At 50.9% G+C, this 25,195-nt stretch overlaps 1 protein-coding gene across 3 annotated transcripts in view; it reads right to left on the minus strand.

Annotated features, from left to right (window-relative positions):
* The window catches only part of SLC24A4 (solute carrier family 24 member 4), a 185,508-nt gene that overhangs the window by 31,338 nt on the left and 128,975 nt on the right, over positions 1 to 25,195 (minus strand). For 2 of the 3 annotated variants that reach the window (XR_006262956.1, XM_043434428.1), the window contains exons 8-12: positions 22,997 to 23,022; positions 20,463 to 20,516; positions 18,465 to 18,607; positions 13,199 to 13,368; positions 9,541 to 9,745 (exon numbers count right to left, since the gene is read on the minus strand). Coding sequence is in view for 2 of the 3 variants with exons in the window: in XM_043434428.1 (XP_043290363.1) it covers positions 9,541 to 9,745; positions 13,199 to 13,368; positions 18,465 to 18,607; positions 20,463 to 20,516; positions 22,997 to 23,022 (598 nt within the window). In the remaining variant the exon portion in view is untranslated. The remainder of the gene's footprint in view (positions 1 to 9,540; positions 9,746 to 13,198; positions 13,369 to 18,464; positions 18,608 to 20,462; positions 20,517 to 22,996; positions 23,023 to 25,195) is intronic. The other variant, XM_043434429.1, reaches the window with a different exon arrangement.

Genomic DNA, 25,195 nt, shown 5'->3' on the forward strand with positions numbered 1-25,195 from the left:
TGGGCCAACATACGAGATGCATTTAGCACACTTGGTGAAGAGTACGCACTAAATTTTAGCTTTTGTTGATAATAATGGTCAATTAAGTTCCACTTACTGAGTACCTACCACTGTCAAGCACTGAGTTGGGTGCTTTTCTGGAAACTAAAACAGGTTTAAGACCCTGATGCTGGGAAAGATTGAAGGCAGGAGGAGAAGGGGACGACAGAGGAGATGGTTGGATGGCATCACTCACTCAGTGGGCATGAGTTTGAGTAAACTCCAGGAATTGGTGATGGACAGGGAGGCCTGGCGTGCTGTAGTCCATGGGGTTGCAAAGAGTCAGGCACAACTGAGCGACTGAACTGAACTGAAAACAGGTTTCAAGAAGTAAGCTGTCTAGCCCAAGGTCACATAGCTAGGAAGTGGCAGACCCAGAAGTCCAATACCAAAGCCTCTTAATGACACCATCTTGAACCCTGGAGTGTGGGTTTTGAGCCTAAGGCACTAGAGAGACCAGGGGCGTACTCTGTGGGAAGTAGATAGGATCAGGGCTGTGATTAAGCTGAGCTGCCAGGCTGAGGTTTGGGAGGAAGGGGAAGACAGAAGGGGAGCATGTGAGAGAAAACAAGAGGCTTCGGCGAGGTCGGAGGCAGGACCTGCTGGGGGCTGACATGGAGACGTGAGCAGTCAGGCCTGAGTGCACAGGGACCAAAGGCCCAGGAAGAGACGCCCTGGCAGCCCAGTGTAGAGACTGGAGAGCTTGTGGGGGGCTGTGAAAGGCCGTCCCCAGGAAGGCGGCCTTGGCTTGGTCTCCCCCTCTTACCACAGTCAGGTACCACGGTTCAGCCTCTGGGACCCTGTTCATGCTTTCCCAAGAAGTGTTCTCCCCCTGGGAAAAGGGGGAAAGACCAGACATGCAGACCAGGATCCCCCAGCCAACACAGAAGCCAGGCCCAGAGCTCCCTCAGCGGGCGCAGACCAGCTTCTGGACTAGATGTAAGTGGGTCCCAGAGCTGATGTCGGTGAGTCACCTCTCTTGATCTAAAGATGACCCCAAGCTATGACCAGCTCTGCACTCCACTGCAGGAACCTCAAAGCTTGGGGCCAAAGAGCTGTCTGTCCTCTGTCACTTGTGACTTTGTGGCAGCGGGTGGACCTTCAACCTCTCTGAGCTACCCTGTCCTCAGCTGTGAGGTGATAACTTCCCCCATCTCACCCACCCCAAGGATCTACAGGGAAACAAAAGAAAGACAAGAAGTACGAAGCTGACCATCCTGCTTCTGAAGGTTGCACCTTGAGTCTGGAGGCCCTGGGGAGTGAAATAAGAGCCAGGAATGCTTTCTGATCCTCCTCCCAATGGCAGGCCCTCTCGTCTTAAACATCTTAAACATCTCGCTCTCTCCATCCAGCAAACATCCAGGGCAGGGCTGTGGGTTCCCAGTGCTGACGAACCCCGTAGACACAGCAGCTGGCTGCCTCCTCCCCTTCCTTCCTGCTGCCCCTGTATTCCAAAGCACACACTCCAGCCTGGCAGAGGGCCCTCCTGGCCACAGTCAACACTGGGACCAGGCCGAGGACAGCCCTCAGGGCTCAGGCAGACCTGGGGTACCAGCCCTGCCTGAGGCCCTTATTACCCTGTGTGCAGCTACCTGGGAAATGGGGACCACACCAGACCCACAGCAGGGCTGTGTGCAGACTCTAAGCACCAAATATGAGGTGTGTATGGCCCAAGCTCCATGAAGAATGTGTTTGCCAAGCTATAGGTCAGGGCCCAGCCCCCTCCTCTGCCTCACCATGCGACTGGAAGCCACATGAGCCCCTTACCAGGTCTGCTCTGGTCTAAGTCATCAGCAAAGAGCAGTTTCACGGCTTTTTTCCAGGCATCCCTGCAGTTCCCATGGGAGTGGATATGCTGAGCCAACCCTCAGCAGCCCCCACGCCAACCCCCTCCTACGGTGTCCATAGAGGCACTTCCCAGACTCCCTTGCAGTTGAAGTTCTAGACTCAAATTGGGCTCCTTACTTTGAAAAATAGACTGAGGAGGAGCTGGGCCACCTTTCTGCTGCTTTCCATGCACGGCTGTGAAGCAGGCCTCTGGGGATGCTGTTTTGGCTATAGTGGCGCATTGCTGCCCAGGAGCTAGCAGAGTGGGCACCAGGGATGCCTTCTCAGGCCCGACTAGCAGCCCGGTGGCAGCTGCTGGTGGCAGCAGAGCTGTGGCAGTGGCCTCCTGGTCCCTGGGTCGTGACTCTGACAGTGAGTTCTTGTATATTTCAGCACTCCCCAGACCCCCACCTCCTTGATTCTGGGAGAGGTGGTGGCAGCCAGTTCAGCGGGAGTCATTGCTGATACCCAGCCTGGAGTGTCCTTCCCACCACTGCATAAGGGACCCACCTACTAGGTCTATCAATTTCTATTTCTCCCACATTAACAATCAGTATCCATCATCTGATAATGCCCGAGGCACCTGTCACAGACCCACAAGGGGTGCAGGTGTGTGTGCTCAGCATCTCTTCTCTCCAAACAACCCTCCCTTCCAGGGGCCACCAAAGCCATGCTGGCCAGCATGGCTACTGACCAGGGGTGGACCCCTGCCATCTGGACTGATGGCATTCTCCCTCTCAGGATTCTGGAATTCAGATGCAACACCAAGTGAGGGAGGCAGGAAATAGCAAAAGTCAGTCTGGGGTCAGTGGGAGGTCACGGTCTGCCATGGGCACTGACAGTGGATTTGAGAAAAGCCAGTCTACAGGCAAGGAGCAGAATGAGACAGGCAGGCACGTGAAAGGAAGACAAGAGCCAGGAAGAGCCTCAACACGCATGGAGGTTCTGAGTCCAGCCTCTGGGTGAGTTCAACTGTTTGTGGGATCCACAACACACCCCTATATCCTTATGATAACTAAGGTCCCCTTTTATCTCAAGGAAGCTCATGTGGGCTTCTGCTGCCAGCATCCATAGACACTCCAGGCCCCCAGCACATGCCCAGCCCACAACAAGTCCTGAGCCCCTTCACCTCCCACCTCCCAGTTTGGGCTGTGCTGGTCTGGCTGTGGGGTGATCACAGAGCAGATTCCAGGGCAGGGGGCCCAGATGTCTGGCTCCATCTGGTCAATACTGACCCCTGGGCAAGCCCCGGCCCCTCAGTTTTCTGCTTTGGCATACAAGAAGGCTGATCTAAAATCCCCCAGATCGCTTTTAACCGGAGTATTCAGAGACCATTCAGAGATCATCTGTTGTTAACCACAGAGAATTCAGAGGAATATTGCTTTCATTTAGATTAAAAACAACCCCCCCCCAAAAAAAAACCCTTTCTCTATTATGCTTTGGCAGCTGTTTTTATAAACCACTTATCACCAGAAAGCGAAAATAATCCAAATGTCCACCCAATGATGGAGAGATGTGGTACATCCATACAATAGAATATTATTCAGTCGTGAAAAAGGAATGAAGGACCGACACAATGTGGATGAAACTTGAAAACATCATGCTAAGAAGGCAGACTCTGGGAGACAGTGAAGGACAGGGAAGACTGGCATTCTGCGGTCCAAGGGGTCACAAAGAGTCAGACATGACTTAGCAGCCGAACAACAACAACAAAGAAGGCAGACACAAAAGGCCACTTATTAAATGATTCCATTTATATAAAATATCCAGAATAGATAAACCCAAAGAGACAAAGTAGAGTAGCAGTTGCCAGGAGATGGGGGGGAGGACGAAGAATAATTGCTAGCAGGTAGGGGGCTCCTTTGGGGGTGCTAAAGAAAACCGATTGTGGTAATGGTTGCACAACTTTGTGAGTAGAAGAAAAACCACTCAACTGTGTACTTCAAAGGTGTGACTATTACGGTAAGTAAATTACACTTCAATAAAGCTGCTATATTAAGAAATTACAGTGCTCAGCCAGTGTTTGTTCTAATTAGGTGTGAGTTGACACCTCAGGGCTCCACAGTGACTGACAAGGCCACTTCTTTGAAATCCTGACCTTGACTTACGAGACAGTCTACCGACTGTATGATTTCTCTGGCGGGTCCCATGACCCAGGCAAGAACAAATCATTTTCACTGTGAAGTGCTGTGTGCCTCTGGGGGCCTGGAGCAGACAGAAATTGGGTGTGGAATTTCACATGTACGTGAGCCCATGGCACCAGCAGCTTCTCCTCCGTGTTCCCAGCCATGCCCAGTGGCTAAGAGGAAACAGCTGGGCCCAGGGTTTTCTAGAGCTCCATTTCTGCAGTCACCCGTACTGGACTCAGAGAGACTAAGCAGACCCCTCCTCTCCCAGCCAGCACGGCTCTCTAGTTCCCTGTAGGACAGAGAAAGATGGGGGTGGGGTGGGGAGAAGACCTCCTAGAAACTTCCCGAAATCTTCAGATGGCTTGTGCTGAGTTTTCTGATGAAGAAAACGTTTAGCTGTGTCATCCGAGGACTGAAGAGAGCGTGCCAGGTCCCCAAAGGCCTATAATTCAACTCAATTTAACATGGTTTCTTAACACAGACAAGTTCCTTGGCACCTATGTACCAGCTAGAAGACACCATGGACAGAGACAAGCATTTTCTTAAGGATTCCACAGGAAGAACGCAGAAGAATCCACTGGTTGGCCACAGTACTGTCCCTTAGGAACGTCTGGGGTGAAAATGCCAGTGTGGGGTGCTGTCCCTTCTTCCTGTGTGGTCGTGGGCAAATAAACCTCTCTGAGCCTCAGCTTCTTCACCTGGGAAATGGGGATAGTAACAGTACCCACCCTCCAGGGCTGTTCTGAGGACTGAATGAGTGTGTCTGTGTGAACCACCCTGCCCGATCCACAGGAAGTGCTCAGTAAACTTCACCTTCTGTTACCATTCAGGGGCTTTCCCGGTGGCTCAAATGGTAAAGAATCTGCCTGCAATGCAGGAGACCTGGGTTCGACCCCTGGGTTAGGAAGATCCCCTGGAGAAGGAAATATCTACTCCAATATTCTTGACTGGAAAATTCCATGGACAGAGGAGCCTGGTAGGCTACAGTCCATGGGGTCAGAAAGGGTCGGGCATGACTGAGTGAAGAACACACACACACGGTTCAAGAACCACCAAGGGTCTAGATTTCTGCTTCTGACTGGACCAGCCCGGGGTGGCATTTGTCGATCAGGAGGCTCACCCACATAATAGTTGTGTGACTCGGGAAGTCCCATAGCCTCTTGGAGCCTCAGTTTCCCTCTCTGTAAAATGGGGGTAATGGTAATGCCTCATTCTCAAGATAGCTGCAAGGATGGAATGAAAATGTACAGTACAAAGAGACAGTGGTTAGTCTGGGCCAGGTTGGAAACCCTTGTTTTCCACTTAGTAGCTGGGTGACTGTGGGCAAGTCACCTTAGCTCTCTGTGCTTCTGTTTCCTTCTCCGTAAACTGGAGATGATCATCGTCCCCACCTTATGTACTGTCATGAGGATTAAATGAGGGAATACATGTAAAACTCTTAGAAAAGGACATGGCACACAGAAGCCCCAGAAGAGCCCTGTAAGAATTCCCTATTTTTCGTTCAGTGCCCGACACACAGCAAGTCCCCAGTATATGTGGCCACTTATAATAATGGTGGACATGAGGGCCAGCATCCCGGACACAAGATATGATTTCCTTACCCTTACGGGAGCAGGAAGAGTTCAGTTGGAGGGCAAGGGGTGTGGTCCATGGGGCAGGAGAATGTCCCAGGCAGGACATCAACCACAAACAGCATGTATTAAGGGTTTTCCCCAGCCAGACTGGGGCTCAGGGTCACTGGCTGGCCATTGCAGGGCAATGCCTGCACTGCAGACCACAGTTCCCACGGGAGAAAGAGCTGCTTCTGCTTTTCCTCTCCCCCAGCCAACAGCTGGCCCAGGAGGCCCAATTACCACCCTCCGTGGCCTGAAGTGGGAAGAGCACAGCTGCACCACATGTAGATGTAAATCCAGCATCAGACTGGGTGGGCACGGGAGCCAGGCTACGGCTGCGTGCCCTCGGGCACTGGTGTACAAGTCCAGTGACGCATTATGTGGGTGGGCAGAGCCCAGGGGCCACGGGCTGGCATTTCCACCACCCCCACCCTTCAGCTGTGTGGTGAGGGCAGGAGATGATACATAAAATGTATCGTGTGGTCATCTGCTCAGATTTAACCCACATGCCTGGAAGCTCCCAGAATCCATGGGTGTCCTGTAGAAACAGGCCTGGATCACCAAGGCCCACAAGAGTCTGGTACCCAAATATTTACTGACTGAAATAATCACCTTGTCTGCAAAGTACCTGAAGCCCAGTGCCCGGCACAGAACAGGTGGATAGCATAGTAGATACCAGTTCCCTCTTCCTGACTCTGGGAATGGCCACGGTGCCAGACCTCCAGGGATTCTGACTCCCGTGAACTTTCTAGAACATCGTTTATGGTCCAAGAAGGAGAGAGCGTGAGAAGCTGAGTGTAACAGAAACCATGTGATTAAAGCATGTTGTCATCCCAGGTGGCTCTAGTGATAAAGAACCTACCTACCAATGCAGCAGACATAATGGACACAGGTTTGATCTCTGGGTTGGGAAAATCCCTTGCAGTAGGAAATGACAACCCACTCCAGTATTCTTGCTTGGAGAATCCCATGGACGGAGAAGCTTGGTGGGCTATAATCCATAGGGTCGCAAAGAGATGGACACGACATGTCATGCAAATGAACACTTACTGAGCACCCGTGTGTCACACGGTGCACAGAAGGGGTGAATAACAACCTACGTACGGCTTACAGAGGATGCCTTCATCCCATCTTGTGGATGAGGAGCTGGAGTTTAGGAGATGAAACAGCTTGCCCAGAGTCACAGAGCTGGTGAGTAGTAGAACCAAGATTCCAACCCAGGACTTCTAGCCTCCAGTGCCTGCCTCCCAGCCTGTCCCCAACCACACAGAAGAGCTGCACATCAGACAGCCTGGGCTCATTCCTTGATATCTGCAGCCACGAAAGTTCTGAGTGGAACATATCCTCCCCTCTTCCCAGCACCCCACCCCTTATCCCTCCCCTGGCCCCAGCTTCCTTCCTGGGCCCCAGTTTAGGGGAACACTAGCTCCACCCACCCCTAAAGCCCCTCAGGGCCTCCCCACGGTCTCAGATGGTTGTGATGCCACAACCAGTTGTTTAGTCGCTCAATCGTGTCCAACTCCTTGCAACCCCATGGACTGTTGCCCACCAGGCTCCTTTGTCCATGGGATTTCCCAGGCAAGAATACTGGAGTGGGTTGCCATTTCCATCTCCAGGGGATCTTCCCAACCTAGGGATCGAACCCATGTCTCCTGCAAGTCTCTTGCACTGCAGGCAGAGTCTTTACCACTGAGCCACAAGAGACAAGCTGAAAAGATGACGAGGATGAGTGGGTGGACGGAGGACCTGCAGCTGGCTATGCAGAATTTCTCACAGGCGCTGTGTCACGCTGTCTGGCTCCACATTCCTGTGAACCCCTGTCCACACTGGCCTCAATTTCCCCTGGCCACTGGACACACCTAAACAGGCAGCAGCCACACAACCCCGTTCCCTCGCCCCCGCTTCTCACATTGAAGTTAGAGGAGATGGAGAGGAAGTACCTGCGGTTTCTCAGGGCGCCACCTGGAAACACTTCCGCAGGGACACAAAGGGAGCTTCCGCAGGGACACAGGAAGCCCCGGCCCATTCCAGAGGCGAGCCCTGGGCGGAAGCTCTGCTGAGGGCCAGCCCAGGGGAATGTCCCGGAGCCTCTGGCTTGCAGAGGAATGTGGAACCAACTTCAACAGGAAGTTCCCACCCGCCAGGAAAGGCGGAGCTCCCTGGGAACGGGTTCGTGGGTGCAGAGAACCTGGGAGCGATCTGGTCCCAGCCCTGAAGAGAACAGCATTCTGAGCTCCTCACCTCAGGAGGTGACCTGCCCAGAGTCCCTGCAGGGAGCTGGACCCAGTTTCCCACAAGCCACTTCTCTAAGAGGCATCAGATTCTGGCACCAGGACGAGAGGCCCCGGGGACCACCCAGTGCAGTCCTGCCAAACTCAAAGCTTTAAGGAAACGGAAAGATGAGTTGCCCTTAACATGAGGCTGCCTCCCTTTACAGAACGACAGCTGCCCCAAAGGGCAGGTCCCTTCCCTGGTTTCCTGCAGAGCCCTGGACAATAAGTGGGGTCAGGAACAGCATCCAGATGAAGTGGCAGTAGGGGGTGGTGGTGACGACCCCGTCAGGCCCCACATCTGTAAGACGGGGATTCCATCCACCTCCTGGGGCTGGAGAACAGAACCCCCGACGGGTAGCTTCTTCTCAATCTGAACCCCCAGCAAGGTAGGCTGTTTCCTGGACCATGTCTGCATCTTCCTCCTCGGGACCATACTGCTTCTCCTCTCCTCTCCCCACCCCAAGGCATTTCCCAAATCAGTTGCCATCTGTGAGCCTGTTGTTAAACACAGGAATCTTTTTGGAAAAACGTCAAGTTTTGGACTTGAAAATCTTGGAATTCTGCTCCCTCTCAGGATGGCAGGACGCCAAGAAAAAACCTCCGAGATGGGGCCAAAGAGTTCAGGCCTTCATTTCCCATCATGGACTGCAGAGGAGTTTGGCTAAAGATGAAGACAGATTGGGTGTGTCTGGGGATGCTCTCACACACAAATTCCTGAAATCATTCACTTGATGGACATCTACGAAGCACCTACTATGTGTCAGGCTTGGGCATTGGGGATACAACAGTGAATGAAATGGACAAAGATACTTGCTGGCACGGAGCTGATATTTTGGCTGGGGAGACACACAAGATAAAAAAAATATTCAAAGTACTTAAATTAGGGTGGTCAGAGAAGGCCACACCAAGAAGGTGACATTTAAGCAGAGACCCGAGGAAGGTAAGGAAGTGAGTGATACAGGTAGCAGAGCAAAGCACATTTCAGCAAAGGGCAAGTGCAAAGGTCCTGGGCAGGAGCATACCTGCTGCTTTCTGAGGACAGTGAGGAGGCCAGTGTGGCCGGAGCACAGGTGAGGTCAGCGAGGAGCTGGCAATCAGATGACACGGCCCATCCAATGAGATGGGAGGACACTTAGGCCTGGGGCAGAGCCACATCTGCTCTAACTTATTTATAGGTAGGAGTTATCACCAAACACATAAGGTGTAACTGTCTAAAGATCATGTGTGGCTTTAGCATATCCTGCCCCAGCAACCATGCAACACATGGGCAAAATGGCCTGCCCACACTGGAAGGGCTGGAGAGTCTGAGCATGTCCATAAAAATAACGTATGTGCTTGCTTTTTCTTACTGCATGAGAAAGCCCTGCTGCCCTGGGCACTTGTGTGCATTTACGAGGGGTTACTGGGGCACTTCCCAGGCCTCCACTTGGCCAGCTGTCTGGCACCCCAGGCTCCCCAGCCCTGGGCAGTGCCTGCCTCCTATGGCGGCTCTAACCCACAGTTCAGCACCAAGGAGGTGTTCATTGAATGACTTAACGTCGGACCCTCACACCAGCCTCCCCCGCCCTCCTGGGTCCAGCTCTCCATCCTGAAGACCCGGACTTGGACCCTCGGAGCCCCCAGCAGTATGGCCTGAGAGCCCTGGCCCCCAGGACTCACCAGGCATGGAGAAGGGGGACAGGAAAGCGGCCTCCACGGGCTCTGGCTCCTGGGGAGGCGGCGGGGGCTGCGGCGGGGGCTCCTGGTCCCGCTGTGGCTCTTCCAGGTTTTCCACGGGCACATTCCCGTTCTCGATGCTCTCGTGTCTCCCGTTCTGAAGCGGCTTGCTGCTCACGCCGTTGGCTGAGTTGATCAGCCTCTGCCTCTGTGTGGACAGTAGGCAAGACAGACACCCAGGCATGTGACAAAGCTGCACCCTGCTGCTTGGTTCCTCACAGGCAGGTGGCCCTTAAGGGTTTCTAGAACAACACCCCCAGCTTTGGGTTTGCCTGAGACATGGCTCCAGGACCTTAGAATCCAGCTAAGTTTGCTCACTTCCACTCGGACCAGTATCAGCGAAGGTACTGGTCAGAGCCCAGGGTTTCTTCTTAGTGCCAATCTGAAAACTAGCCCATGACACTGGATAAAAGCACATTCTGACTTTCCCAGTGGATGGTCATAAACCACCAGAAGACATTCACAGGAGAGGCTTTGCATAGTTAAAAAATCTTATTTCAGGTATATCATGCAAAAATTGCATTTACATTGTGTACGATGGTCCAGTGATGGTTCATATTAAGATGTAGAACATTTCCAGCCTCTCAGACAACTCGCTAAGGGTCCCCTCTCTCCAGAAGTAATTAAGGTAACCCCATTCTGACTTTTATACACATCAATTAAGTTTTTCCTGAACTTGAATTTCCTATGAATGGATTAAGAGAGGACATATTATTTTATATTTGGCTTCTCTCACTCAACCTAATATCTGTGAGGTTCATCCACCTTGTTGCATGAATCAGTAGTTCGTTATTTTCCGGGGGTTTATAGTACTCCACTGTGTGAATAACACACAGTATGTCCTTTGCCACTTGATGGGCATTTGGGTTATTTCCTCTTTTTGGTTATCAGGAAGAATGCCATGACCATGCCTTTTTGTGGACACATGAACTCATTTCTCTGGGGTATTTATCTAGAAGTGGGATTGTGAGATCGTAAGGTAGGTGCAAGGTGAACCATTTCACACTTGTATCAGAAACAGATTATAATTTCAGTTGCTTCCCATCCTTGTCCATGCTTGATATTGTCAATTTTTCCCATTTTAGTTATTCTGGTAGATGTGTGGCGGAATCTAATTGTGGTTTTAATTTGCATTTCCCTTTTAATTTGAGCATCTTATAGGGTTAGTAGCCATCTGAAAGGCTTCTGCTGTCCAAATCTTTCGCTATGTGTAATGGGTGTCCTCTGAACCAATCAAACCTCTTCCCTCCCCTATTTCCTTATAGCTGTTGACCAAGTTTGCCTTCTTTCCACCCAAGCAGAAGCCAAGTCAGTGGGTTTCTACTAAACTGGAGAAAGGCAGAAACCACATACCAAGAAATTAACAGGTTTCCATGTTTCTGAAAATGTTTGCCTTTGCACAGCTCATCTTTATCTGGCTCTCATTAAAAATATTTATGCTTTAGGATTAAAGCCCTGTGGGTAATAATCATCACACATGGACACAAAGCTCCTTCGCAGTTACATCAGCAGGAAACCAAGAATCAGTACACAGGCCCCCAAGGCAATACTCCATAACTGTGTGCCTAACACTTATCCTTGTGGTTACTGGAAGCAAAAAGATAGGCAAAAAAGTCATTATTACTTAAAATGGAAACATGTTATTTTTCCAAAAGAAAGAGGAATTGACCATTAACTGGCTTCATATTGGTTTTAGGCAGGGACTCCTACATCATGAAGTCTAGGATTGGGTGGAAAATCTAAAACTTTTTTTCCTACAAACATGTCCACAACATTTAGCCACCTAAAAGAGAAAAGTGATCTACATCTGAGATGCACGCCCAGGCATAATATTTTACTGCCCAAGAAGGGGTAAATGAAAGGTCTTCCTTACAGTCAAAATAAAACAAAACAAACAAAAAACCCTGCAAATAGCTGTGTTGCAGGGAAGAACCAATTCTGACTCCATGATGGGTCTGTTTGACTTTAACCTTTGAAAAATTACATTTTTCACCTGGAGCCCACCAGGTTCCTCAGTCCACGGGATTCTGTAGGCAAGAATACTGGAGAGGGTTGCCATGCCTCCCACCCAAGGGGATCTTCCAAGCAGAGTTTCTTTTGTCTCCAGTATTAGCAGGTGGGTTCTATACCACTAATGCCACCTTTTGTTATTATAATCAAACATAATAACCTGCTTCAGGGAACCCTGGGCCAGGAAGATCCCGCCTGGAGAAGGGACTGGCCACCAGCTCCAGTATTCTTGCCTGAAGAATTCCATGGGCAGAGGAGTTTGGCAGGCTACAATCCATGGGGTTGCAAAGAGTTGGACATGACTGAATGACTAATACTTTTCAGGGAACCCTGACCCTCTTCCCGAAGAGATTAACACATTCCCTCCCTAAAGGCCTGCCTCGGGGGAGCCTGCCCCTCTGATTAACACATCACCCCTCTTCTCCCAGGTTGGCCATTCCAGAAGATTTCTGCAAGATAAAGGTCTTTATTTACTCAACTACCCACCTCCCCACCTCTGTCCTATTGAGACATTAGTCTGCCACCTTCTCAATCAGTCACTTTCCAAATAATGTCCTAGTCATTGCTTCAACACCTAATCTCTCAGTTAATTGGCCTGTCCTGTGGTGACAGGCTAAGTTTGGACTCAGCAACAGCTGTGCAAGGACAGAATTGTAAGGAGGTGGGGCGTGACTCAGTAGGAGTATGAATGGTAGCAATGGGAAGGTGGTCATGACTCTAACTTTATAGGAATCAAGAGAGAATTATCCTTGGAAAAAGAAAATCTGCAGCTATCTTGAGGTTGCATTAAAAAAGACAAGTTATAACACTGGTAGCTCAGCTGGTAAAGAATCCACCTGCAATGCAGGAGAGCCTGGTTCGAGTCCTGGGTTGCGAAGATCCACTGGAGAAGGGATAGGCTACCCACTCCAGTATTCTTCGGCTTCCCTGGTGTCTCAGCTGGTAAGGAATCTGCCTGCAATGTGGGAGCCCTGGGTTCAACCCCTGGGTTGGGGAGATCCCCTGGAGAAGGGAGCAGCTACCCACTCCGGTATTCTGGCCTGGAGAATTCCATGAACTATATAGTCCATGGGGTTGCAAAGAGTTGGACATGACTGAGCGACTTTCACTTTCACTTCACTTTCTTGTTATAACAAAGGAGGTGATGGATCCACATGCTGAGAGAGACAAACCAGAAGGCTTCTATAGTTTTTCAGTTTTCTTCTAGAGTTGCTCTAAACAGAGAGAATAGGTGTGCATTCTTTTTTTTTTAGCCTTGAGTAACATTAAAAAAAAAAAAATCTGTACTTCAGACCAGTCTTTCTCCAATTAGTCTTTCTCTAGTACTTGACAAAATACCTAATGGAACGTGGCAGACATGGTATTCTATTGCTATCTGCCTTAAACTCCTTCCCGATAGGATCATTTGCTGCCTGTGGGTGCTGTCTGGGCTTCCTTGCTTCAACAGGTGCTGTGATAAACACCAGCCTGGCAGAGGACACTTCAGGCCCAACGCCAGCAAGTGTCCTGACAAACCAGGGCTTCCTGCAGTGCTGGAACCCATCCAAGGCCTTGGGCTCGTGTGGTCTCATGGGCCTTGAAGGAAACTTACCTCATTAATTATGATCCTGCTGGCCATTCGCAGACGAGTCCTGGGCCCAAATTTATTGGTGATCATGACGCGCAAGCCTGCCTCTGGGAAGGTGAACTTGGGAGGGCTGGAGCTCATGACCTCGTCCACCATCACCACTGGGTTTTTGTTGTACTGTGGCTCCTCCTTCACTATATCGAGCACAAAGCCATGATTAGGGCTGAGAACCCCCAGGGCAAAACCCCAGGGCTTGGGTGACTGACATCCCCCCAAGGTGCAGACTTCTTGAGCTGTGGTCTCAGCAGCTGGTAGCCACATGGGAGCCTGGCTGCAGATCCTCCCATTAGTAGAGCAAACCACCTGGGTCTGAACCACCCACAAGTATTGAACAGATCCCCAGGTCGCTCTTTTACAGGATCACTCGCACATCTTCAGGGCTAGTCCCTCTGCTGACTGATGACCCTCTCTTCAGGGCCCAGTCTTGGCTAAATGCAAGGGTCTTTCAGTTCCTCACCTAAGCCTCATGGGGCAGCCCACTTACAAAGTGCACTGGATCCCTGCCACCTCTCACCAATGACTCTGAGGGGGACCTTTCTTCCCCACCATTTACAGAGGCTCACACAAAACTTAACAAACAGACAAGGGTCCCCTAAATGGAAAATGCTGGGAGGTAACAGAGAGCACTGGTTCTAAGCTTCCTGTGAAGCTACCTGCTCTGTTTTAGAGGAACAATCTCCACCTTGCACACAGTATGCTTCCAAATTTGTTCTCCATGAGGCGGTAGGCAGCGAGGTCAAAGATCTGGCTCACAGGCCCTGACGAGGCAACTGAGACCGAGGAGAGGAGCCTGCTTGTGAGGGGTGCACAATGAGCTGCTGGCCAAGACCAGTGTCTCCAGTGAAACCAGCACCCTCCAGCAGGGAGGCCACTCTCTCTGACCCTTTGCTTCCACTCATGAGGCTGAAGACCAAATCTCCTTGGTCCCTGGACCTTCCCCGCCACCTTCAGGAACATGCTCTAGGCTGGAGTCCCTGGGGGGCTTGACAGTTAACTCCAGAGCCCAGGAGGGTCCAGAAATAGAAACACTCCTGAACACAGCACACAGAAGCAGGGGAGACTTTCCCCTCCGAGGGGCTGCCAAAGCAGGTATGCCTGTCCCTCTCCACTGGTCACCAGCTCCAGAGGAGTGTCCTTCCTGGATACCAGGGTAACTAGGAGCAGTCAGAGCAAACCTGCATGAGAGTTAATAGCACAAACACGAACAAATGTACACTAGACACACACCCCCTCACCCAACAGGCAGCAAGGCTCAGCAGACAGGAGGCATGTGGTTAGAACCAAAGCCGGGAGGACCATGCATTTGTGGGAGGCAAATATTAACTGCCAATGAGGTGTGCATTGGAGTCGTGGGTTCTGTTTCTTAAATGCATGTGTTATTGCTTGGGTCAAAGCAGATTACTTACAATTTAGAAGAGAAGTGTTAAGGAGACAAAGGCCAACAGAGATTGCAGAGATGATTAGCGTGCGGTGGACGCCAGGAGTCTGGGGCAGCATTCTTGATGGTGGCCAAGATGCCGGGGGTTATGTGAAGGAGGGTGTTAGTAGGGGGACTTCAATGCTCGGGACCTCTGGCCTTGGGGACAGCCCCTCTCCTGGCTGAACTCCACAGCTCGGTTCTACCCTGAGGAGCAGGAACCTTCATGCCCGAGGTCCCGCCCTGCAGCAAGAAAACTGGAATCTCTCTGTCAACTACAAATTGGGGCCTGTGCATCTTTTTTAGTTGACACCCCCGTCCTCTGGAGCCCCCACCTCCAAGGGAGGGGAAACCAGGAATACATCCACACACTCCATAGGCAAAGCCAGCCCTGTCACAGGCATCGCCTTGGGGAACAATTGGGCTTAGGAGGAGGCAAAGACCATGATACTTGGCTTCTTGGGCATCTCATCCTGGCACCACCCACCACCTGCTTAGAAGGTAACCCAGCCAATGTCACCATGTTGCCCCAGAAGTTCAATCTAAGGCCAGGTATCACCCGCTCCCTCCCCGTTCCAAGACAGAGTTGTATCCAGGGCCAGGGAAGCTTGGAAAGGTCCTACAGTGAGCCCAGCTGGTGGTCAAAATGGTCCTGGCTATCGGGTCATGTGCAAGGCCCCCTGACAGCCAGAAAGGAGAGGCCAGACCCCCCAGCCATCACAGGAAATGGGGTGCCTGCCTACCTCCATCCTGGACACTTTTCTTGGTGTATTGTGCTCTGCTTTCTTGAGCAGAATTGAAATGTGGTATAAAAAATGTGTAAAACTTTTAGGGAAAAAAAAAAACTGCATGCAGAACAAAATTGGAGGGTGCTATTCCCCCTAAAAGAGAACACCAGCTTGTGCTGATCTGGTGAGCTGAACTGCATGATCTTTAAAAGCATTCAAGTACATAATGGCATTTTATAGGAGTGCGGGGTAAAAAGACAACGTCTCCTTTCCTGTCAAGACATTGGGTTAAAAAAAAGTTTGATTTTACATCTATGGGAAATACCCAAACTGCAAAATAGCAAAATCAGGGTTTTGTGTGTGTGTGTCTTCCTGAAAGCATCTCTAAGCCAGAAATCTTTGACAACCCTGAATGGGGTGGTTCATGTGACCTGCCTGGAGGACCAGGGCAGATGAGCTCTGAGTTTGAAAGATTCTGTGGCAACACTGTCAGAAAAGGTAAAATCACGAAGCCCTGTTCTCCTCAGGCCACTCCCAGCCCCCACTGGGGTGTAATCTCCTGCCCCAGTCAGTCTGCTTCTAGGGGACAGTGCCCTTCAGTGAGTCACAAACATTTGCCCCGCTTGCCCCCCACCCCCCACCCTGTGTGCATGTTGAGCAAGGATTGGGTCGGCCAAAAAGTTCGTGTGGAATTTTCCTTAATATGGGATGGAGGGTCCGAACGAACTTTTTGGCCAACCCAATCTGTTCTGTCCTGTCTCAGGTAACCCCCAGGAGGAAGGCGCCTGCTGTGGGTGCTAAGTGAGGGGTGGATCTCTCCACGTGGAAGGAGGAAGGCTGCTGGGGAGAGGCACCCACCGAAGGAGACCCAGGAAGGAGGCCTGAAGACACGGGCCTGAAAGGAGCAGCCACCATCCGGGCCTGCGTCTCTGGGCTCCAACCTCTCCGATTCCAGGTCTATGTCCCCCAACCCTGCCCCAGCCCGTTTCCTCCTTGGCTTTTATCTAAGTGCATTCACCATAAGAGCTGGAGGGAGACCTATGTCCCCTCCTTTCCTTGGCCTTAGGGGACAGTCTTGTGTCTAATATTCCAATTTTCTAGAAATTGTCCTGGACTCTGAGGTTTGGGGGAAAGCAATAAACTTGTGGGAAATCCTACTGACATGGATACAAAAGTGAGGGCCATCAGAGAGCACCTGGAAAGGCCCCACGTGGCCTCAGGGCAGCCTGGATTTGCCTGGAAGAGGAAGTGCTCACGTCCCTGACACGTGGCACCGGGGACCAGCCTCCTCCATCAGCCACACAGGCAGCAGGTAGCTCCCGGGGCTGGCGCCTGAGGATGCGGGCATCTCCCACTGGCCCGAATGACTCAGCGCATGGAATCGCTCCTCTCACCACGAAGGTCCGGAGGACCCCAGGAGCCCTGATCTCAATGTACGAGGATGGACAGGAAGAGCCTCTGTCTTAAGAAAATGTGAGGGGTGGGGACCCGCCTTGGAGCTGCCGTGTCTGTGGAGCTAGAAATCCCAGACAGCGTCCACACTGTTCCCTCCCCCGCCCGACAAGGCTGTTCTGGAAACGGCTCTCCTCTGGGGCAGCCTGCTCACGTCTAAGGTACATGCACACGGCACAGGCCCGTGCTCTGCTGGCCTCCTTCCTGGGGCCCCCGGGGTGGGCCTGTGACTCTGGCTGCACCCATACCCTCTTCCCAGCTGCCTTCCTCCTTCCACGTGGAGAGATCCACCCCTCACTCAGCACCCACGACAGCTGCCCTCCTCCTGGGGGGTTACCTGAGACAGGACAGAACATATTGGGTGGGCCAAAAAGTTTGTTCGGGTTCACCATACCATCTCATGGAAAAATCCAAATGAACTTTTTGGCCAACCCAGCACTTGCTCAGAGTGCACATGTGAGGAGTCTCCTACCCTGATCCACCCCAGGGTGAGGGCTGGGGAAGTGCCTAGGAGTATAGATTTTGGCCCCTAAGGGTCCCAGACACGGGCAAACAGTCCCCTCTGAGCCTATAGGAATTAGGAATTAAAGTGACCTAAGAGAGACAGTGACTTGCCCAAGGCCTTGAGGAATAAAAGAGAAATACCTGGTCCATGGTGCTTTTTCCTGGTTAAAGGAGACCTTTACCAACACCGTGGGTGGAACTTGTTGGCAATGCCAGTTAAAGCTGTTTTTTCCCCTGGATCCTGACTCCAAGAACCTATTCATACCTTAGCATAAGTCTTGGGTGGGAGAGGGCATCAATGCTGTTGGCTCCCTGGCAGAACTGCCCCGCTGGATGGAGTTACCAGGTAACCAGTTACCAGATAACTGGCTGGGTTAAGAACTGAGAATATGGAATTCCCTGGTGGTCCAGTGGTTAAGACTCTGAGCTTCCACTGCAGGGGACATGAGTTCAATTTCTAGTTAGCAAACTAAGATCCTGCATGCAGCAAGGTTCAGCCAAAAAATAAAAAGAATTGAGGACAAGGTTCCCAAGGCAGGAGCTGGTCAGGCCCAGACATCTGGGGGTACTTGACAGACCCGGGCTGGCTTCAGAGGCCCAGAATCCCCAGACAAGGGTCCAGAGAGAAGCTGAGGAGACCAGACCACAGCCCCCAGGAGAAGGGGCTTCCAGTGGGGCTCTTGGGAGCAGGTCTGGAATTCCTCACCAGCTCCATGGCATCCTTCACAGCCTTGCTGTTCCTCTGGGCAATGAGTCAGTGGTCTCTCTAGAACAGAGCTCTCCAGATCTGGGCCTGGCATCTGAGAAACCACAGGGAGACCCCACCTGCTCTGCCTTCCCAAGTCTTCAGCTTCCTGCCACTGGCCTTTGACCTGGGTCAGATATATGGTTTACTGTGTTTCAGGAAAGCCAGGGAGGCCTTGAGCCTTCCTCAGTAGGCCTGGGGTGACCCCTGGGGACATGACTGTGGACGCTGGGCTCATTCTTGTCCCATCTGAGCCATAGCTCCTACATCACTTGCCCTCCTCATGTAGGGTCCTGTGACCAAGGGAGACAGTGACAGCTTATGGTGTGTGTGTTTGTGTGGTTTTAATGGCATGTTCGCCCACTCCTGTCTGCTCAGCCTTACCTTGCCCCAGCAATGGCAGGGAAGGGTCATCAGAGCTACTATCACAGTAATCATTACCATCCTCCAGCTCACTGTTGACCGTGTTGCCATTTGCAACAGTCTTTTGTTTGATTGTGAAAAAGGCCTGCATCTTCACATTGTACCTGCAAGTGAGTTAAGGCGGGAGGTCAGAGTTGCGGGAGAGACTGGGCAGGGGAGTGGGCAGGGGCAGGGGGAGTGGGCAGGGGCCTCCTCCCCACCCCCCTCCCCTGCGCACCTGCAGTGAGCTCGGCCTTGGGTGAGGGGGTGGGGAGCTAAGGGTTTTTTTTTTTTAATTTTTATTCAATTATATTAATAGTTGCTTTACAATGTTGTGTGAGCTTCTACCGTATAGCAAGGTGAATCAGCTCCAAACACAGAGATATCCCCTCTTTTTTTGCGACTTCCTTTCAGTTAAACTTATCCCAGAGCAATGAGTAGGTTCCCTGTGCTATACAGTAGGTTTCCCATTATCTGTTTTATACATAGTGTCAATAGTGTATTTATGTTAGTCCTAATCTTTTCAGCTGAGCTGACAGAGTTTCCTGACAGGAACCCTGGAACAATGGGGCCTGCCCCTTTTGAGTGGGCTTCCTGGGGTCATAAGAGAGCTTTGAGCTCAAGAAAATGACTGACGCCTACTTACTCGCACCATAAGCCTGTCCTCACGAAAGCAGCTCAGCCCAGCCTCGGGAGAGGCTCGAAGCAGGCGCTCCCAGGCCTGGCCTTGCTCCCGTGGGTGCCCGGAGGCCCTGTCCCCACACCGCCCCACAAACGCCACTGTCCCCACAGAGAGGAGACTCCGTCCCAGACCGCAGGCTGGCGGCCTCACCCAAAGGCACTCAGAGAGGAGACCTTTAAAGACAATTCTCCTGCAGTTTTGACAGCTTACCATCCATTTTTAGAAAACACGATACGTGTTTTATGTTAACGGGATTCATAGTCTCATAAACCTCAGTGGTGTTTTCTTTTTTAATTATCTGCGGAGGTGTGAGGAGAAAATTAAAAATCTGAATGTGGCTTAGCTCACGGGTAGCTTTTTTTTTTCGATTGTGGAAAAATACATCTGACATAAAATTTTCTATTTTAACTATTTTCCATTTTCAGGCTCACGGTTCGGTGGCCATAATTACATCTCTAAGGTGGTGCAACCAGTCGCCACTATCGAGTCCTCAAATTATTAGTATCTCAAACAGAACTCGGGTCTCATTCGTCAAGCGATCATTAATGACGCCCTCCCCCAGGCACTCGGTAATCAAGCTCTCATCTGCTGCCTGCCTCTAGGAATCTGAGTCTCCTCAGCACCTCACAGAAGTGGAACGGCCCAGTGTTTGTCCTTTCGTGATCTGACTCCTTTCACTCGGTATAATGCCCTCAAGGTTCACCCACATCATGGCATGAGTCACACTTTCCTTTTCATGACTGACTGCTACTCATCATGGGTAGTTACGAGATGATTCTGACCCAGGGAAGCTTCCAGAGGGCCTCAAGGGTGCACACCCCCCACCCAGTGTCTGCACCTTTAGAACTGCCTGCGGTACCCGCTGCAGCTATGCAAGGTGACAGCCTCCAGAGGTGGCATTTTATGAGTCTGGAGAGATTGGAGCTGCCTGGCTCTTTGGAAAGAGTGGCATTAAATTATCAGGCGATTTATAGAGACAGCAAACAGGAGCAGTCACCCTGGGGCCAAGGGTGTGGAATTCGGTGAGAGAGAGGTCCTTGATTGTTATTGGTTCGGGGAGCGGCCTCCGTCTCCGGCCACCAGCCGCCCGCCCTGGCCCAAATGTGGACAGTACCCCAAAAGAGAGTCTGAATATCTCTCTCCCACCTTGGCTGCCCCAGCAGGGTGTCCCCTGGAGAAACGGGTGGCCAAAAATGACTGAAAGGGCTAACAGAGGTTTTCTTCTGACTCTGACGAAAGGCTGCGGCAGGTATGGAGCCAGGGGTGAGGCAGCACAGGAGAGGAGAAAGGGCACTTACTTCATGATCAGGATGTAAAACACGTACAAGACGATGAGCACCAGGCCTTCCCACCTCAGAGAGAGAAAGGAGACTGGTTAGAACCAGGGAAGCCCGCGGCTGGGAGTGCCCGCACGGCAGGTGGGGCAGGGCGGGGTGTCCCGTCACCTTCCCTGACCCAGGACCCAGCCCGGTGGACGAGCCGCCCAGCCCCCATCTGTCCGGCAATCTGGCACTCGCTCGGTAACAGAGAAGGCTGGGGTGGGGTCTTCTCAACTACAGGGGCTCAGCGGGACTCAGGAGGAGCTCCTCTAGCTACCTAGAAAAGGGAGGAACCACCTCATCCCACGCCTTCCCTGGGAGCTCAGCCGGTAAAGAATACACCTGCAATGCAGGAGACCCTGGTTCGATTCCTGGGTCAGGAAGATCCTCTGGGAAAGGGATAGGCTACCCACTCCAGTATTCTTGGGCTTCCCTGGTGGCCCAGATGGTAAAGAATCCACCTGCAATGTGGGAGACATGGATTCGATCCCTGGGTTGGGAAGATCCCCTGGAGAAGGCAGTGGCAACCCACTCCAGTATTCTTGCCTGGAGAATCCGTATGGACAGAGGAGCCTGGGAGGCTACAGTCCATGGGATCGCAAAGAATCGGACATGATTGAGTGACTAAGCAGAGCACCTCTTCCCAGGGAAGGGAGGGGAGTGGCCAGGGGTCATGCAGACTTGACCCTAAAGGGCCCTGTGGTCAATCGAGATTTCGGCCAGCGACCAGAGGAGCTGGGGTCGGGTGGCAAGGAACTCTAAGAACTGCCTGAAGAGACAGGCCGGGCACAGTAGCCTCTTGGGTGGAACACGGGTTGGGGGCCGGTGGGGTGGGGGTCTTCCTGGGGTGCACTCTCCCTGTTGTCCTGCAGAAGCAGCATCCAACCCCACACGTGGTAGGGATTTCTGTAGCTCAGAACAGAAGCCTCTGGGCAGTCCCATGGCTTAACTTGTTGGGTCATCTGAGTAATGTGACCTGAAGACCTACTAAGTGCCCAGCATGAGCTATACTCATTTTGGGGAGCTCTTCCTCTGCTGACAGAGCCCAGAGCTCAGCAGAGCGATAAAGGGGTTTGCAAACAACTTGACCACCTGCTCAGAACTCCGTCTACAGGTGAGGAAGAGGAGACCCAGAAGAAAGAGACTTTCTGGCTCACAGGGTGAGGCAGACCCAGAACCAGCATGCTCTGCTCCCATAGCATGCAGCTGCTCACGTCAGGCCTCGTGAATACATTCCCACAAATGATCACATACAGGATACAGATCTCAATCACTGTCAACGAAGAGAATGTTTTTATGGCTTGTGGAAGATATTGGGTTGGCCAAAAAGTTTGCTCGGGTTTTTACCACATTATGGAAAATACGACGTGATGCTGAAGCTCCAATACTTTGGCCACCTGATGCGAAGAGCTAACTCACTGGAAAAGACGCTGATGCTGGGAAAAATTGAGGGCAAGAGGGGAAGGGGGCTGCAGGATGAAATGGTTGGATGGCATCACTGACTCAATGGACATGAGTGAGGAAACTCAGGGAGATAGTGATGGACAGATAGCCCAGCATGCTGCAGTCCATGGGGTCGCAAAGAGGCGGACAAGACTTAGTGACTGAACAGCAACATCATGGGGAAAATCTGAATGAACTTTTTGGCCAACCCAATACATTCATGCCTTAAAGGTTACAGTGGAAATATCAACCTTCTCTTTAGAAGTTTGTGCCTTTTGTATCTTAATTAAGAAATCATTTCCAACCTCGGTGTCATAAAGACGAGTTTTATATTCTACTCTGAAATGCTTTAATTTTGCTTTTTGCAGCAAAATCTTGAATTCATCTGGGATTTATTCTTTATAAGGTGTGAGGGATCTACATGGATTCTTCGTTTTTGCAGAATCTGAGGCTTCCCTCCTCCCCATCCCCAACTCTCTGCCTTGTAATGATGCCCCAACTCAGAACTGCCCATTACTGCTTTCTCGGTTCCATATTCCGCATTAGCTCATGTTTATTCCTGTGCAAAACATCATACTGCTTTCATTATTTTAGCTTTATAAAATATCTTGCTATCTGGCAGGGTGGTAATATTAAGGAAAACAATCTTTGTCACTTTGAAAGGATAGATAAAGGTATGACTGCTTAGAATGATACCCTTTTGGGGACGTCCCTGGTGGTCCAGTGGTTAAGAAGTCACCTTCCAATGCAGGGGATGTAGGTTCCATCCACAGTTGGGGAACTAAGATCCCACATGTCACAGGCAATTCAGCCCGTGCTCCACAAATAGACAGCCCATGCCCTCTGGGGCCACACCACAAGTAGAAGCCCGCGCACTGCAATGAAGATTCTGTATACCGCAACTAAGGCTCTATACAGTCAAGAATAAATAAATAGTACAAAAGAATGATAGCCTTTTTTACTTTCACAAGTTCTTATATTTGTAAAAATAATTTTTAAAAAGATTCAGTGCACCCAACAAACAAGGATACTAACGAAAAGTGAAAAAGAAACAAATGTTTAAAACTTACCATACAATTTCTTCATCATATATGAACTGGGAAGGCAAAAGAAACAAGAGTGGGGGACAGATTTACTCCAAAAGAAAAGCATACACAGACCCCTAAGTACCGTGAGGAGACGCACACCAGCTTGTTCTGATTTTCACAGAAAGCTGGCACCTCTCTTTGGGTCTGGGTTTCTCAAATGTAGAAGTGACCCTTCCTTAGTGGAAACCTTGGTCTGCAGATGCTGCAGGATGAGGCCTAGTATGGGTCTCCAAAGAGAACTGGTCTGGCCTTCTGATAATGCAAGTAGCCATGGGGGCCCATCTGCAGGGGTCTGCCCTCATTAATGGAACAGGGTTGCTGAAATCAAGAATCTTAAAAACTGAAAAGGTATCTCTGTATGTATGTTTGTGCCTGCATATCCATCTATCTATCTATCTATCTATCTATCTATCTATCCCTCCCTCCATCTTTGGTACTTCTGTGTGGGGTGGGATGGGATAGGGTGGGGTGGGGTGGGTGGGGAGGAAAGGGTGTCATTTTCTTAAAAATAAAGAATAACCCTTTTGGAAGCTCTGAGGACAAAGGACCCACTTGTACCACTTGAAGGGAGGCCGGGGTTGATGGCAAGGTTGCCACAGCTTCGTAAGAGGGCATTAACATTGCCCAACATCTCCACCCAGCATCCCCTATGTGGGATGCAGACAAATGATGCCTTTGTGGTCCTGGGAGGTATCCTGTAACTGCCCCGGCCAGGCCCAGTGCACACAGGAGGGGGCTGTGTCCACCAATCAGATCTTGGAGACACTGGGGTCCCTACATACAATGCCAGCCAGGACAGGCCACAGGCTGCAGTCTGGATTTGGGCCCACTGCGCCCTCTGCTGGTTGTCAGGAGGACAGCACACACAGGATCTGCTTTGGGAGGCCACCCGGACAGGGTCATCCTGGCTGAGCACTGCTCTGAGGCTCCCCAGACTCAAGGCTCTGAGGAAGAGGCAGAGCGGAGCCTGGTATCACCACCTGGGGAACCTGGGGGACACTTATGGGGACAGTGTCAGCTTTTTATTACCCAGTGGAAGGCTACTGGAGGATGAAGACCAGGGACACCAGTCTCGAACATGTAAAATGTTTCTCCCAGAGGAGTTATCCATATTTGACATACATCTTAAATGTCCTGCTAGATATTTAAGCCAGCAGCAAAAAAAAAAAAAAAAAAAAATGACCTGAGCTTTGAACTTAACTCCATTTTATAAATCAAAGTATTTTTACACAGTTTTAATAAATACTTAATTTTCTAGTGAGTTAGCTATCACGCAAGTGGAGAGGGATGACTGCACTTGGCTCAGTTTAGGATTTTATCAGGAGTCATTCATAATTTCAGAAAATTCCATCATCAATGTCAACACCACTCACGGGGAGGCCAGTCCAGCATATCAGCCTGCACTGGGAGCCATAGGGCCTGGAGACTTCCTGTATGAGGGCAACAGATTACATCACTCAGCGTTCTAGCATCTTCCTGCCCAAACAGTGATACACTAGATGTACTCTTTTATTATGAATTACTTTTGTCTTTTATGATATAGTTTGGGCATTATGCTGATTTGGTAAAATTGTATATAGGTAAATTGTTTTACCTCTTTCATTTTTGGGGGTGTGGTGGGCAGTCTCTCACATACCTGACATTCAAGCTCCCCTTGTGTATGTGGCCTGATCTTAGGGATCTGCTCCTAACAGAATATGGCAAAAGTGATGGCTGTCACGTCCGAGATTCGGTTACAGACAGACTGTGGCTTCCATCTCGGCACCTCCTCGCCCTTGCTGGGAGGGGAAGCAGTCCCCAGTGATGTGAGTTGTTCTGTGGACAAGCCTGAGGCCTGCCCATTGCCTCACGAGGGATCTTGAAAGCAGATTGTTGCCCAGGGGAGCCGTGCCATAACTGTATTCTGGCCGGTGGGTACACCGGTGAGAGATCCTCAGCCAGAGGGCTTGGCTAAGCCACTCCCAGATCTGATCCATAGAAAAAGGGGGCAATAAATGTTTGCTGTCTTAAGCTGCTGAGAGTTGAGGGAAATTTGTTACATGGCAAAAGCTAACTAATTCAAAGATCATGGTTATCAAATCCAGTTGGCTCTAGATGTCCTTAGGTGGAGAACTATTCTAGAACACATTTCATACTCTGAGATCTGGGCATGCCACATGCATCTGCCCTCTTGATATGACC

This window comes from Cervus canadensis, chromosome 17 (assembly GCF_019320065.1).
Source record: "Cervus canadensis isolate Bull #8, Minnesota chromosome 17, ASM1932006v1, whole genome shotgun sequence".
NCBI lineage: Eukaryota > Metazoa > Chordata > Mammalia > Artiodactyla > Cervidae > Cervus > Cervus canadensis.